The sequence below is a fragment of the Geospiza fortis genome, unplaced genomic scaffold (genome assembly GCF_000277835.1).
Source record: "Geospiza fortis unplaced genomic scaffold, GeoFor_1.0 scaffold1103, whole genome shotgun sequence".
In the NCBI taxonomy this organism is placed as follows: domain Eukaryota; kingdom Metazoa; phylum Chordata; class Aves; order Passeriformes; family Thraupidae; genus Geospiza; species Geospiza fortis.
This window is the reverse complement of record NW_005054669.1, coordinates 158,336-173,871: the sequence shown is the minus strand read 5'-3', so window position 1 is coordinate 173,871 and position 15,536 is coordinate 158,336. Positions and strand designations below refer to the sequence as shown.

General features: G+C 52.3%; 1 protein-coding gene across 1 annotated transcript in view; it reads left to right on the top strand.

Annotated features, from left to right (window-relative positions):
• Positions 1 to 15,536, top strand: part of IFT172 (intraflagellar transport 172) — a 39,118-nt gene that overhangs the window by 20,205 nt on the left and 3,377 nt on the right. Inside the window, exons 23-44 of the mRNA XM_031065042.1 lie at positions 759 to 837; positions 1,233 to 1,353; positions 1,718 to 1,862; positions 1,936 to 2,025; positions 2,432 to 2,529; positions 2,761 to 2,896; positions 4,234 to 4,350; positions 4,875 to 5,017; positions 5,616 to 5,709; positions 5,952 to 6,016; positions 6,149 to 6,329; positions 6,823 to 6,932; positions 7,370 to 7,499; positions 8,067 to 8,165; positions 8,517 to 8,626; positions 9,106 to 9,169; positions 9,766 to 9,852; positions 11,662 to 11,778; positions 12,237 to 12,347; positions 13,369 to 13,488; positions 14,841 to 14,936; positions 15,497 to 15,535. Of these exons, the coding sequence (XP_030920902.1) occupies positions 759 to 837; positions 1,233 to 1,353; positions 1,718 to 1,862; positions 1,936 to 2,025; positions 2,432 to 2,529; positions 2,761 to 2,896; positions 4,234 to 4,350; positions 4,875 to 5,017; positions 5,616 to 5,709; positions 5,952 to 6,016; positions 6,149 to 6,329; positions 6,823 to 6,932; positions 7,370 to 7,499; positions 8,067 to 8,165; positions 8,517 to 8,626; positions 9,106 to 9,169; positions 9,766 to 9,852; positions 11,662 to 11,778; positions 12,237 to 12,347; positions 13,369 to 13,488; positions 14,841 to 14,936; positions 15,497 to 15,535 (2,352 nt within the window). The remainder of the gene's footprint in view (positions 1 to 758; positions 838 to 1,232; positions 1,354 to 1,717; positions 1,863 to 1,935; positions 2,026 to 2,431; positions 2,530 to 2,760; positions 2,897 to 4,233; positions 4,351 to 4,874; positions 5,018 to 5,615; positions 5,710 to 5,951; positions 6,017 to 6,148; positions 6,330 to 6,822; positions 6,933 to 7,369; positions 7,500 to 8,066; positions 8,166 to 8,516; positions 8,627 to 9,105; positions 9,170 to 9,765; positions 9,853 to 11,661; positions 11,779 to 12,236; positions 12,348 to 13,368; positions 13,489 to 14,840; positions 14,937 to 15,496; position 15,536) is intronic.

Sequence of the window (15,536 nt, the reverse complement as noted above, 5' to 3'; positions counted from 1 at the left end):
GCTCTACTTCTGTGTTTGAGAGCTCTTGATAGATTTTACTTCTATGAGCTTGTCAAATTATTGCTTGAACCATGTGTAGATTTTAAGTTACAATTTTGGCTATGAGTTACCCAGTTCAGTTAGATGATTTGTGGAAAAAAAAACCCCTGCTTTTTGTTAGCTTGTTTTATGTCTCTTTTATAAATTACATTTCTTTAGTCTCAATTTATCTTCAGCATTTTCTGGCCATTTTAACACAAGACAACTTTGTACTTTTTCAAACCTGTCATCTCTCCTTAAGCTTTCAGTTGAAAGACTTAACTGGAGCTCCCAGCTACTGGATGTTGTTACCAAAAGTATAAATAGTCCAAAAATTATTAGACAAATCATGGAGGTAGAGTCTGTCAAAAGCCATTAAGTACGATGATGTGAAGGCATCACAACAAAGTCAGGCAGCTCCTACTGTGCAGGTTGTCAGAGATGGACAACGAGAGGAAAGGCTGGAATATACTTGCTCTGTTTTTACAGTTCTTTAGATGTGTGGTCTTGTTCAAATACTGAAGGGGATGAGCCTTTGGTCTTCCAGGATGGCTGTGCTGGGGTCAGTAAGCAGGAAGGACAGTGGTCTTGGCTCATGTTGTCTTTCCTAGTAGTTCATCAATCCCCACCCACTTGGTTAGCTGGGAGGGCAGAGCTGGTGCAGAGTGTGCATGGAGCTGGTAGGGTGTGATGACATGGGGTTGGTGGCTCTGGAAACTGGCAGCTTGTCTCTGTCCTAGGCTGGAGACCTGTTTGAGAAGGTTGGGAACACACGAAAGGCTCTGGAGTGCTATGGCAAGGGCAGTGCCTTCCTGAAAGGTACTGTGCTCAATGTGTTCCTCCCACTCATCTCCAGCAGGAGCCTGGCTGCTCTGGCCTGGTGGCAGCATGAAATATTGCCCTGGAGCCTGGAGATGCCTGGATGCTCTGCAGCTCCCACCTATCATATCATTCAGGGTATTTTCACATAGTTGTACTTGCACATGCAGTCCCAGGAGAGTGTCTTGTTCCCAAGCCTTGACCATGCTGACTGCAGCAGCATGGGTTTGACCCAGCTCTCCACAGGGTCTGGGCTGCTGGGTAGCCCATGGGAGCTGGAGTGGCTTAGGCAGTCACCATTCCCCTCCTCCTGTGCCAGGTCCAAGGCCCATGTTTGCCCCACAGTTCTGCTTCCCTGCTGGCCTCAGCATTACAGCTCTTGTGTCCCCTTACAGCCGTGGAGCTGGCTCGCCTGGCATTTCCTGCAGAGGTTGTGAAGCTGGAGGAGGCCTGGGGAGACCATCTGGTGCAGCAGAAACAGCTGGATGCTGCTATCAACCACTACATCGAAGCCAGGTGGGAGCAGGGCAAGGCTGTATAAGCTGCAGGGTACTGGCATGGAGTTGATACCTTTGCCTCTATCAGCTGGGGGTTTGCCTGAGTGAGCCCCCACTACCCCGCTTAGGAGTGCCCCACTTGCTTGTGTGCACCAGCCATTGATGGCTCCCCACATCTCTCCCAAGGTCTCACAGTGCTGATTGCTCTTCTCTGCTGACCCAGTCCTTTCATCCCCCTTAGCACTGCCAGTTACTCAGCTGCTTTATGCTGCTCTAACTCAGGCAGCTGAATCAGGCAGCAGAGCACTCTAGTCTCCCTGGCACGGTGTAGCTAGAGGAGATGCCTGCTGCCTGGCTCTAAAGGCTGATGGCTTTGGTGCCAGGTGCTCAATTAAGGCCCTCGAGGCAGCTTTGGGAGCCCGGCAGTGGAAGAAGGCCATCTACATTTTGGACTTGCAGGACAAACAGACAGCAGCCAAATATTACCTCAAGATTGCCCAGCATTATGCAGCTTTGCAGGAGTATCAGGTGAGGGCACAGACACAGCCACCACTGCTCTGCATGTCCCTTGGCTGTATTGAGTGTGGTCCTTTCCTGGCAGGTTGCAGAGGAGCTGTACATCAAAGGAGGCCAGACCAAGGATGCCATTGACATGTACACACAGGCTGGGCTCTGGGAACAGGCTCACAAGGTGAGTCAGCAGCCAAAGCTTCTGTGAACCTCACCGCACTTGGTGAGATGTGCCTTCCATCAGCAGGTGGCAGTGCCTTGTGCACCAATACCTGATCAACCAGGACTCTTCCGAGATACGTGTGCAGGGACATCCAGTAGCCAGCAAGAAATCCAGTGTTCCCATCCTGACCCTGGCCTTCTCCCTCTCACAGCCCCATGTGGGTGCACCTCTGGCACAAATGGCCTTCTCCAAGAGCTGGTCCTGTGTGCTTTGTGACAGTGACAAATGACTGCCCATTCTTTGCAGAGCACACAGCACAGATATCTGTTTGTCAGATGGGAAGGAAATTTGTTTTCCCTTCTCCTTCACTGCCATGTGTCAGGGAACTGCTGTTCATTTCTCCCCTGTGCGTTCCTTTTGGCAGCTGGCACTCAAGTGTATGAGCCAGGAGGAAGTGACAGTGCTGTACATAACCCAGGCCCAGGAGATGGAGAGACAGGGCAAGTACAAGGAAGCAGAGAGGTGAGTTTCCTCCAGTACTGATGTCAGCCCAAGACTGAGCCCTGAAAAATCAGCTGTAGTGAGGAGAAGCCCTTTCCTGGGTTAGAGGGAGAAGTTGGGACTGGGGTTTGGAATGGTCAGAGGAGCTTTCTCCACACACAGAGAGCTGAAGCTGGTATTTCAGGATGTGGAAAGGTTTCAGGGACTAGTCTTGCCCTTGGCTGAGCTGTTTGGATGTGCTTGTGTTGCCAGGCTGTACATCACTGTGAATGAACCTGATCTGGCCATCACCATGTACAAGAAGTGTAAGATGTATGATGAGATGGTTTGCCTAGTGGCCAAGTACCACAAGGACTTACTTGGAGATACCCACCTGCACCTGGGCAAGGTGAGTGCATCTCATGGCAGGGGATCAGCTAAACCAAGCAGGGGCAAGATTGTTGTTACAGACGAGGTTTTGAGATCGCTTTAAAAAATCAGTGGCAAGGGTATGAGCAAAAGTCAGATTCAGCATTAAGTATCAAAGCAGAACAAGTTTGTTGTCGAGATTCACTCTACTACTTACAGGACAGCTAAGGCACAACAAGGAAAGACTAGCAACAACAAAATCAAACAAAGCCCAGGCAATCAAAGAAGAAATTAACTAAGTACTATCTGTGAGGATGGGTGGGTGGGTGTGACAAAAAACAGTGTGGGCAAGAATAAAAAAGAACACAGCCTAAAAGCCTAACAGCACTCAAATATAAGAGTACTTTAACTTATACCTTAAGACTAACAATTTAACATAGGAAAGCATTTAACTTATATCTAACTTAATTTATAGCTTAACCTTAACAATCTAACAGAGGAATAACACTTAACAGCATTTAGCCTAACTTACAACTTTGAAGTTATACTTAGCAACTCAGCAGAAGAGCAACACTTGGCAACACTTAGCTTATAACTTATGTTTAACAGCTTAGCAAAAGAACAACGCTCAGCAGCAGTCAAGTAAGTTTATAACTATAACTTAACCTTACTTACAGGCCTAATTTACTTAGATATCCAAGATACTGAAACATTTAAGAAAGCTACATTTCTCCCAGAATTGCTATAGCATACGTGCATCTTTATGCACCCAGAAAGAAACAGTCAGTGCCTACAAGGTACCTGTGAAAAATTCCCCCCAGAGGTCAGTGAAATCCTCACTTTGGAGGCCTTTGCATCTCCCAGTGGGTGAAGGATCAGGCCTCAAGGAGGGAGCTATTGGCCCAGCACACATTGTGTTCTAGCAATCCTGAGGGTTTGCTGGCTCTGACAGGTGTCCTCCCCAGAGGGAGGTTGCTGGTCACAGCCCGCTGTGGTGCCAGGACACCTCAAAAGGGTCTCATTTTGGACTGCTGTTTATAGGATCACAAGGGCTTCAGTCATAACAGTGCTTCATCCTGACCAGAGTTTGGGTTGGCATTTTCTTTGAAAGTGTGAGAACAGGAGTGTTACGCTATTCAGGCAAGAGGAATATTTCCCAAGGCTGGTCATAAGGAAAACAGAAGCTCATTAAACAGCAGCAGTTCCTTGGAGCAAGACAGTGTTTCTGATAAGCTCAGGAAGAGCTGAGCCCAGGTGGTGTTTTCAAGGCCAAGGGCTAACAAGCATTTCTCAGCTCACACTGCAGCCTGTAAAGGAGAAGGGGGGAATGCACAGATGTCCACATAAGTGTCACTGCCTTATTGCCTCTGACTGCAGGAGCTGGAGGCAGAGGGGCGCCTGCAGGAAGCTGAGTATCATTACCTGGAAGCCAAAGACTGGAAGACCACAGTGAACATGTACAGAATGAATGACATGTGGGAAGAGGCATACAGGGTAATAATCACTCACAGCTCCCCACCTGTGCAGGGGTCAGCTTCTGGCTGTGGGGTCCTGGTGGAAACTGCTTTGTCTCTGTTCACTGCAAGATCAGAGCACTTGGTGTACCCTACCCAGCCTCAGAACTGGAGCCCTATGGGCCTCCCAGCCTGCAGGGTTTGACCCTTGGCCTTTCTGCTGGGCTGCCTTCCTCGAGGCTCTGCCCTGATCTCTCATCCTGTTGTACCTCAGTGGTGTTGCTCTGGCCACAGCCCCTCAGCACTGCTCTGCTCAGCATGGCCATGGAATGCTGGGTTCCCTCCTGATGTGGCTGTGCTGAGGCAGCAGCTGTTCTGCTGCACCATGTGTGCCTTTGTCTTACTGTCCCCCTCACCAGTGCAGTGGTGCTTGCAGAAGGGTTTGTTGGGAGGGAACAGATGGTTCTGGGGCTCCCTCCTGCTGGCAGGCAGCACATGAGAGGGGCTCAATCTGCTGAAGATGAAACATACACTGGGTTTTTCCATTTCCTTTTCTTTGGACAGGTGGCCAAGGCATATGGGGGTGCAAACTCCCACAAGCATGTGGCCTATCTGTGGGCAAAGAGCCTGGGTGGAGAGGCAGCTGTGAAACTCCTCAGCAAATTTGGACTTCTGGAGATGGCCATTGACCATGCAACGGACAGTGGGTATGCAGGTGCCCAGCACCTCCCTCCCCTCTGCCAACCAGAGAAAAACGTGTGGGCCAAGATAACTGTGTGCACATGGTAGCTGCAGGTCCAGAAAATGACATGCCTTCCCAGCCCACCATGCTTCGCACAGGCCTTCCACATCCTTGGCACATCCCACTTCTCATCTTTGTGTCAGTCTCTCAAATGCCAAGTCTGAGCTGGCAGGCAAATGCAGTTTGTCCCTCAGCCTCTGCAGGGGAAGGCTCGTGAGAGCCTCTGAGCATGAGGAGGTACTCCTCACGTCACCATAAGTAACTGTCTGCCACAACAGCTTTGGCCCTGCTCTGCAGCTGGCCTGGTGTCTGCCTGTATGGCCATTCATTACTGCTCTTCCCGAGGCTCCCACATCTCTTGGCTCCTGCCTTGGGCTCTAACAGCAGGTGTGAAGGAGCCAAATTTCCTTAGTAAGGACTCTAAAAGCTCCTGGTCAGGAACAGGAGGAACAGACGGTGCTAATTCACTTGGGGCCCCCTGTATTGCCCTCTCTCCTCTCCCAGTGTCTTGTTCTTGATGAAGGCACACACTCACAGCCCAGTCCTTCTCTCTTTCATTGCAGGGTCTTCGAATTTGCTTTTGAGCTGGCCCGCCTCTCCATGAAGCAGAAGATGCCAGACATCCACTTAAAGTATGCCATGTTCCTAGAAGATGAGGTAATTTTCCCCCTGGAACAGGTGCAAGTCCTCCAGTCCCTCAGGTAACTGAGCAGTTGTCCCTGGGCTGCTGCAGCAGTCGCAGTTGTGGCTGCAGTCCCTGCATTCCCAAAGGGCTCCATGATGACAGTGCCAAGCTCCACACACCTGTGTTTCATAATGCTGCCTTGGATGAGTAGAGGAGGTCATGTGATGATGCCAGAACAGGAAGGTGTGCAAACAAATCACTTCTTCTCCTTTAGGGCAAATTTGAAGAGGCCGAAGGAGAGTTCATTAAAGCTGGGAAGCCCAAGGAAGCTGTGCTGATGTATGTGCCCTCCACATGCTGCTGTGTCTGCTCTCGCCATGCAATGCCAGCCTGGTTGCCTCTCCAGCACTGGGCGGCTCCTTATTATCCTTGTTGTTCCACCTGGTGTCCCTGGTACCTCTCATCCCCCAGGTTTGTGCACAACCAGAACTGGGACGCGGCACAACGTGTGGCTGAGGCTCACGACCCAGACAGCGTGGCTGATGTGCTGGTTGGACAGGCACAGTTTGCCTTTGAGCAGAGAGAGTTCCAGAAGGCAGAGGCCTTCCTCCTGCGAGCACAGAGACCTGAGCTGGCCATCAAGTACTATAAGGTGAGTGCAGCCTGTAGCAACATCCTTGCCTTCCTCACTGGACAAGAACCCAGTTTAGATGAAGGAGTGAAATTCACCTCCCAGTTCCCCCTGTCAGCTTAGTAGCCAAAGAGAAATCATTTACTCAGGGTTTCTGGAGGAACTGAATTCTGGCCTGAAGACTGAACCAGTGGATTTCATATCATAGCTTTGCTCTCTCATGGTTCTGGAGGATGGGTGGTCCTTGGGGTAGCACAAGTGGGTGCATTTGGAGGCCTAAGTGCCCATTCCACTCAGGTAGCTGGAATGGATGAGCATGTTCCCCTGAGGTGGTTAGGGCAGGTGGACAGACACAGGTGCCATTCTCGGGGAGGAAAGAATTGGGTGGTGCTACTGTGGTTGCTTCTTCTAGTCAGTTCTCTGGCAAGATGAAGATGAGGGGGTAGGTGTGATAGCAGGAGTGTGGGGGATCCTGGTGAGCTGGTGGGAACTTCTCCCTGTTGTGCCTGTGCAGGAGGCTGGCATGTGGAGTGAGGCCCTGCGGATCTGCAAGGAATACCTGCCTGGTAGGCTGGGAGAGCTGCAGGAGGAGTGTGGCAGAGAGGCTGGCAAGAAAGGCTCCAGGTAAGGAGTGCTGGGGTCATGCTGCAGGAAATAGCCTGGAAGCTCTTCCCCATGGCCATTTTGCTGATGCCTTACAGAGACAGCGTGATGGGATCCCTGACTTGTTTCCTTCTTGAGGACTCCAGACTTCTTACTGCATAGGTTTCCTATCATCCTTCCTTATTTCTCTGGGAGTCTTATTTCTGCCATCCAAGATCTCCCAGATGGCATCTTGCCTCACTTACAAATCTCCATGGTCTCCTGTAGTGCTGTTACATCTCCCCAGGGTCCTTGGTCAGTTCTTTCCTCAGCACTGTCCATGTTCTCTGTCGCATGCTCCGCTCTGTCTGAGCTCCCTGCTTGCCTGTCATGTGCACCTCCCTGCCCACCCCCTGCACGCTGTCTCAGGATCTGTGGGAGCTTCCCCGTCCTGCTCACAGCCTGCATTCCTCCTGCAGTGGACTTGAAGGGCTGCTGGAGCAGGCCCGGGAGTGGGAGCAGTCTGGGGAGTATGCCAGGGCCGTGGACTGCTACCTGAAGGTGCGGGATCCCAGCAACAGTGTCCTGGTGGAGAAGTGCTTGCTGAAGGTACTGTCAGGGGCTGGGATTCCCTTCATCTGCTCTTCTGCCTGGGAGCTCTTCCACATCCTGAGTGCACCTCAGGGATCTGTGTCACTGCAGGGCTCAGGAGAGCCTGCAGGGCTGAAAGCCTTCATAGCTGTTCTCCTGAGCCATGGCAGGCTGTGCTTATCCTGCGTGGTGCTGCCTCCCTTGCTCTGGCACCTCTGCCTGTGCCAGGCCCATGTCTGTGTGCCCACGGCTCCCTGCACTGCAGAGCTGCACTTTGTGATTCAGCCCTTGCTAGAGGAGCACCTTCCTGTGCTCCATGCCACCTTTGTGCTGTGCTTTTGCTCATGCTTCTCACTCACACCCATGTCCTTGTGCCACTTTCAGCTACAATTATGTCCTTGCCTGATCTTCTCCCAGGTGTGAAAGTGGCTGGGCTTTGTTCCTCTGACTTGCCATTTCTCCCCTTCCTCCATCATTCAAGTGCTTCCAACTGTCAGTCTTTTAGCTGGGACTGAGCCCTTCCCAGCTTCATCCCACTCTCCCACCATTTTCATCAGTTGAGCTGCTGACAATTTCTCTTCACAGGCTGCTGAGTTGGCTGTGAAATTCTTGGATCAGTCACAGGGTGTGGAGGTGACACGGACCGTGGCTCCTCAGCTGGTGGCCATGAAGAAATACAGCATGGTGAGGACTGGCTCCTGCCCCAGGGCTGCTCAAGAAGTGGTGACAGTGGAAGGGAGAGCTCTGTCCAAGGGAAGGAGGTCAGGTCACATCCTGGGGTGATGGGTGAGTGGGTGGCCTTCTCTTGAGGCAGGCTGTGCAGAATCTTCAAGGAGGATGGAAGAGGGGAATGAATCAAGTCCTGGAATAGCGAGAGAGCCAGGCCTTGGGAGAAGGCAAGAAGCAGAGGAGAGGCTTATCTTTTGGGAAGAGACTTTCTGTTGTGTCTGTGTGCTGATCCAGCACCAGCTTCAGCCTGGGACGCAGGGAACCCTTGGGGTTTTGCCTCCCATGGAAGTGTCTCTGGCCCTGCAGGCAGCTGAGCTCTACCTGAACCTGGACCTCACCCGAGAAGCTATTGATGCTTTAATTGAAGGGGAGGAATGGAGCAAAGCCAAGCACACAGCCAAGGAGCTCGACCCCAGGTATGCCCTGAGCTTTGCAAACTACACCCGTCCTGTTCCCCCTCCCACCCCCAGCTGGTCCCTTGTCCTGTCCTGTACTGTCCTAGGTTTCCTGGATTCTCCCACAGTGGCTTTCCCACACTCAGCAAGGTCCATTCTCCACCCTTCCCAAGCCATTTCACATTCTGACACTTTCCTATTGCCACACATCCCACAGAAACTGTTTTCCCCTTTGGTTTCACCCCATCCCTATCTCCCTTTCCCTTGCCATAACTCTGTGCATGCCCTTCCTTCTGAAAGCCCTGTGATCCCTTGTTCTCCTCACATATTCTGTTGTGAAGAGCTGCTTAGACCCTTTCCTTCCCCGTCCATCTGTGCACCAGCAGCTGCTAGCAGGACACAGCACATCTGCAAGTCTGCTAGTTCCAAAGTTGAATCCAACCTCTGCACTGCTGCAAGACTTGAGTTTTGCTGCCTTTTAGGATTCTTTCTGCCCGCAGGTCAGAGGAGTATGTGGACCAGCGTTACAAGGAGTATTTAAAAAAACAAGGAAAGGTGGATTCGGTACGTATTGGGATATCTGCAGGCTGGGGAGTGATGTCAGGACCTGTGCTGGTCCTGGGGCCTTCTGCCTGACTATGGGTACGAGTGAGGAGTCTGTGTGTGTGCCTGTGAGCCATGGCTGCTGCATGCCAGGCCACAGAGTCATGGAAGGGTTTGACTGGGAAAGGACCTTAAAGCTCTCCTCAAGCTTCAGTCCACCTCCTGCTTTGGGCAGAGACACCTTGCATTAGAGTGGGTTGCTCCAAGCACACATTGCTAGCTCATGTCCAATTTGTTGCCCACCAACACCCCCAAGTCCTTCTCCTCTGCCCTGCCCTCCATTCTTCTGCCAGGCTGCCTCTGTGTTTGGGGTTGCTCTGACCCAGGTGCAGCATCTGTCACTTGTTGACCTTCATAAGGTTCACATGGGCCAACCTCCTCAGCCTGAGCAGGTCCCTCTCAGTGGAAGATGGGTCACACAGGCTCTGTGATTTCATTCTGTGGAGGGGAAGAGCCTGTGTGTCTGGGAAAGAAAGACATGGCTGACTTGATGCTTGTGTGCACGTGAGCAGGAAGCCTGGCCTGCACAGTGAATTCTTGGCTGTTTCCATCCTCAGCTGGTGGGAATCGATGTCATGGCAGCTCTGGATATATATGCAAAGCAGGGGCAGTGGGAGAAGTGCCTGGAGGTCGCAGCCAAGCAGGTGAGTGCTTGTGTGAGCCCTCAGGGACACAGCTGGGCTCCTGGAGCCCTGCAGTGGGTGGGCAGCATGGAGAGCACTGCAGGTGGTGGTGCTCCACACCACTGTCCCCACCGTGGCCAGTGAGGCTGAGTGGGGAAGTGCTAGAACCTGGAAGCATATTGTGTTTATAATTTGTGATTAATGGAGCATTGGAAGAAGCTAAATGAGTTGTTTGGGCTGGAAGTAATTGGTACCATGGAAACAGGGATTTGTCGAAGAAAGCCTTCTTTCTCTGTGGTCTTGGGAGCAGTGGTGTCAGTCAGAATGAGACATCCTAGTCAGGAAAGCAAATCGGACATTTTTTCAGTTTTACTGACCTGAAACTAACAAAATTACCTCAGCAGAGTAATAAAATGGAGAAAAGCAAAATGAAACTGTTTTACGGTGCTCTTTCAAGGAAGTAGCAGGAGAAGACAGCTCTCGATTACCAGGATGTACTTTGAGGGATGGTTGTTGATTGGTGATTGGCTGTAAAACAGTTGTTGGTTAAATGGTTGTTGATCATGGAGGTAACCAAGGGCAAGCAGTTCTTTGGAGTGAGATATTGGTTCAGATTGAATAACAGGGCAGCCTTGGCAACAGCATCTGCAGTTAGTAGGGACATCACAGCTTGTCACCCAGGCCAGCTGAAGCCTTGGAAAAGCTCTGGGAATGTCTGGGACTGTGGTTTTATAACTTTGGTTCCAATAACCTACCTTTGGATTCTACTAGAGTGGACTTGGTGTCTCTAAGACTTGGGCTTCTCTGTGATGCAGATGGTCTCTGTTGAAGTCACTGTTCTCTTGGGAGGCTCCCCCATTGATACTCTGCTTATCAGGAACCAGAGAATAACTGCACACTCCATTTAATGGGAAAGACTCAGTTTATTGTATTGGACACCACAAAGCCACACTGAGTCTGAGAAGATCTTGGTGTCTGCTCGTGCCTCCAAGAGAGCATTGGCATGATCCTTTTCCATAACCAGTGCAGAATATAATCGCTGTGACTCAGCTGCTCTACAGTGATTATACAGCAAGAATGGTACATTTATCAGAACAGGTCACACACCAGACTCAGCCTTTATCCCAGGCTATGCTGAACACGGTGCTTCACCAGCACCCAGCTGGGTGTTGGAGTTCTGGGCATCTGCCGGGACACTTGTCCTTCTTCTGCATCATAAACTTGCTTCCATTGCTCAGTTTTTAACAGGGTTGCACACTTTGTGCCATTTTCTTCTTCTCATTACTATATTTATGCATGTGTGAAGCAGCTCTTTCCTCACTTGAATTTCTGTGAGGCCAACAGCAGTTCTCAGCAGTGTCTGTGGGGTCAGCACTGGTGTGAGCAGCCCTCTCAGAAAGTTTGCAGTCCTGGAGCTGTGACAGCATATGGGTAGTGGACTAGAGCAGCTTTGTAAATTACACCTTCACCCAGGGTTTTAGTTACTTTCTTTGTTAGACTGAGGGCTGCTTTACAGTTGGTAGCCTTGTTGACACATAATAGAGGTGCTGCATCCTTCAGGTGTTTGGCAGTATTCCTTTGGCAAGTGGTGGGCAGCTGCAAAACAGCTGTGTTGGCATGTGTGGAGGATCAGCACAGCATCAGCCAGCCAAGACAAAGGTGTCACTAGGGCCCACATCAAGCCCAGCTGTGCTTAGGGCAGTTTGGCTCTGGTTACCTGTTGGTTTCACCCTTTGGGACCCAGGTGTGTGGGGTTGCGCACACACGGCTGAATCCACACCCACCAAGTTCATGATCCTCATGCTGCTGCTTTCTGTGTGTCTTCTCCAGAGCTATCAGGTGCTGCACAAGTACGTGGCTCTGTATGCAACACACCTGATCTGTGAGGGCTGCTGGGACAGAGCCCTGCACCTGTACACCCAGCACGGAGCCCCTGCCAACCCCCAGGTGAGGAGGGCACCCCAGCTGGGCTGTCCGTGGGCTGTGCTCTGCTGCAGGGTCAGGCTGCAGGATCTGCTACAGGATCAGGCTCCCACCTGAGCTGGGATTGCCTCGTGCTCAGCATGCCCAGCCCTGCAGGGGGTTCTTCAGAGGGCTGAAGGAAATCTCCCGGCTTGTTCTCCATGGGAAGGAGCAGGGGAAGTTGAGTGTTTGTGTTTGTATTTGTTTTGAGCACCTTGAGCACCAAGTTCAGAACAAAAGGAACCATTTGCCTCTCTGAGAGCACTGGCTGCAGGAAGCATCCCTGCATCCTTCCCTGTTTGCCTGTCTTATCCCCAGCCCCCCTTCCTGCAGCACTGCCCCTCTGCAGCCCTTTTCGTGGCCTGTGCTTGGCAGCAGGAGAGCTCTGGAGTCTGCTGACTCCTCACCTGTCTCCTTCCACACTTGTGTCCTTTTTGTTGCAGAATTTCAACATCTACAAGCGTCTGTTTGTGGAGATGGTGAACGCTCCCAGCAGGAACTGTGCCGAGGCGTACCCGGGCTGGGCAGAACTGCGGGACGTGCTCCTGGCTCTGGTGAGTGTGGCGGTGTCACCTGTGCTGGCTCAGCCCCAGCCAGGGGGCTTGACTCAGCAGGGAGAGGAACCAGCCTCTCGACAGGTGACATGGACAGTGTTTGTAGAACACAAGCTAAGAGCAGAGAGCTGGCAGTGTGGACAGTAGGAAAACAGGATCCTGGGAAGTGGATTGGCTGAGCAAGAGAAGGCAGAGAAGGAGACCCTGTGCTCCAGGCCAAATCCTGGGAGTGGGTCTAGACCCTGGCCCTTGCTCCAGGCCAAATCCTGGGAGTGGGTCTGGACCCTGGCCCTTGCTCCAGGCCAAATCCTGGGAGTGGGTCTAGACCCTGGCCCTTGCTCCAGGCCAGATCCTGGGAAGTGGATTGGCTGAGCAAGAGAAGGCAGAGAAGGAGACCCTGTGCTCCAGGCCAAATCCTGGGAGTGGGTCTAGACCCTGGCCCTTGCTCCAGGCCAAATCCTGGGAGTGGGTCTGGACCCTGGCCCTTGCTCCAGGCCAAATCCTGGGAGTGGGTCTAGACCCTGGCCCTTGCAGAGCTCCAGGTGTCACTGTGACATGGGAGCTGTCGTGACCTCCTCTTCTGATCCTACCCCAAAATCAGCAGCCTGCATGGGGAAAGCACAGAGCTGCTGAGCCTGGAAAATATGAATTCTCCTCATGGAGGCTGAGAGCCTTCTGCTCCTCGTTCCTGTCCAGAACACCTCAGCCAGGGCCATGATTGCCTTATCTCTGTTTCTGTCCTTACCGCAAGCCTAAGCAAAATCAAAAAACCCTCCCTTTGTCCATGCAGGCTCACCCCTGCTCCCAGTGCTGGCTGTTGTTGCAGTGCTGGTGACTCCCCCTGGCTCCCAGAGCCTCCTTCCCTCAGCAGCTTTCAGAGCACCCAAGGCCCAGCCCTCATCCAGTGCCAGAGGTGTCTGCATATTCCAGATCCTTCTCTCTCCTGACTTCCCTGTCTCATGTGGATGTAGAGTACCCTCGTGCTCTCCTGCTCTCAGTTGCTCTCATGTTCTCTTCTCAGTGTGAAAACTTGGTGAAGTGCAGCGAGGCAGACCCTGCAGCCCAGGAGGAGTTTGAGAGGATGCTGCTCATCTGCCACTACTGCGCCGCCCGCGCCGCCGCGCAGGGCCTGAAGCAGCTGGTGAGGCTTTGGGGCTCCTCTGCCAGCTCACCTCCCAGAGGGGGAACCCCATGGGCAGCTGCAGGTTTGGAGCTGTCCATGGGTCACTATTCCCATAAATCACCCGTCATGGATGCCTGAGAATGGGACTGCAGTGACCTGGCAGCCCACCAGGAACTGTGGGTGGTGTTTTCTACTTACCATGGGTGCTGTCCCAGCCTCTGTGGCTGAGCTGTAAACCAGGGCAGGAGCTGATCCTTGTGCTTGGCATGACTTGTGAGAGCAGAGGTGCCAGTAGAAAATCAGGAATCACAAAAAACCTGATCTTCCCAAGAGAGGGATGGCTTCCTCTCTGCTCTCCTGGCCTCCAAGAGCTGCTGGGCTTCACATGTGGGCTTCAGAGCAGATCCTCTGCCCAGGGCTTCAGCAGGTACTGGTTCTGTATGCTGGGCCTCTTGGGGGGCTTTGGGAGCTCATGGACCTCTCTGAGGGCATCACAAGGCCCGGTGATCTTTTGGAGTCTCATGTGTGGTGGGATTTGTTCTTGGCCTCCCTGCTGAAGTCTTGATCCATGTGGGATTGTGGAATTGTTCTAGGGCTCTGGATGTGGCACTAGAGTTGTGATGGGAAAAGGAAAAGAACCCCAGTGAAAGCCACAGGGAAGACTGGGACTTCCCCATGGCTGTGTGTGTGGATGTTGGGGGTCCAGAGACATGTCAGACAGCAAGAGTCAAGTCTGATGTCTTGGAAACCTGTACAGATCTCCACAGCTGTGGAATGTTGAGGGGCTGGGCAGTCTGTTTGGGACCATAAAGAAGGGGTGGCCTCAGCAGTTCCTGTGTGACAATGGGTATCTGGCAGCAGAAAAGTGAAATTACCCTTCAATTCCTCACCCCCGCTCCAAAATTCTTACATAATTGCATACAAGAAAGAATTCATTGAGACTGTGGCTGGAATAGGTTTATTGGAGAGGCTGGAGAGTCTCCATTCCTTGAGATGGCCAAAACCTGACCAGGCATGTTCCTGAACCAGGCATGCGGCTGCCTCTGCTTTGACTGGGGCTAGGGGCAGAATTAATTTGGGAACTGCCAGCAGTGTCAAGCCAGCAGTGCCTTCCAACCTCACCTGTTCTGTGACTTAGATGGGGGGTGTTTGGGTGTGGCTTCTCATGAAAAATAGCAATGCTTATAAAGCAGAATTTCACCCTCAGGTGACAGTCCCATGTGTCCTGTAGTGAGGGAACTCAGGGTCAAGACTGAGGTTTTGACCTTTTTTACCTGTAAGGCGTGTGTGGGTGCAGAGTCCTTGCTGTGAATGTGGGGAGATCTCCAGGCTGTTTTCTCTTTGCTGAATTCTGTGTCTCTGTGCCCCAGGACACCATGGCTGCCCAGCTGTCCATCTCCCTGCTGCGCCACACGGATCTGCTCCCTGCAGACAAGGCTTTCTATGAGGCTGGCATGGCTGCCAAGGTAGGAGCTGCCTGCCTCTGCACCAGGGAACAACATAGGACACCCTGGCTCGGGGATTCTCAGCTTTATCTCCCCAAATCCTGGGCTCTCACTGGAGGCCGTTCCTCAAGCAGCTGGCCAGACCTCAGCCAGTGAGCAGATGGGACCTACAGACCCAGGGCTGGACAGAGGCCATGTTCCGGCTCTGTCAGTGTGGGTGTGAGGCTGCTCTGCATCACCCAGGTGTCTGACAGTCTGCCTGGCAGCTGTGACACATGGCAAGGACAGCAGCATGTCCTCACTTCCTGCAGTAATAGAATCATGGAATGGTTTAGGTGGGAAAGGACCTTAAAGCTCTTCTTGTTCCATCCCCTGCCATGGGCAAGGACACCTTCCATGATCCCAGGCTGCTCCAAGCCCCATCCAGCCTGGTCATAATGCCTGTCTCCATTCTGTGGGACAGCCTGTGGTGTTGAGCTGGTTGGGCACTGTGGCACATCCTTCCCAGCCCTGGCTCTGGGAGAAGAGCTGGCTGTGAGGATGAGCTGCCCAGTCTCACTCAGGGCTCCTTTCCATACCAGGCAGTCAGCTGGGAAAACATGGCCTTTGTCTTCCTGAACC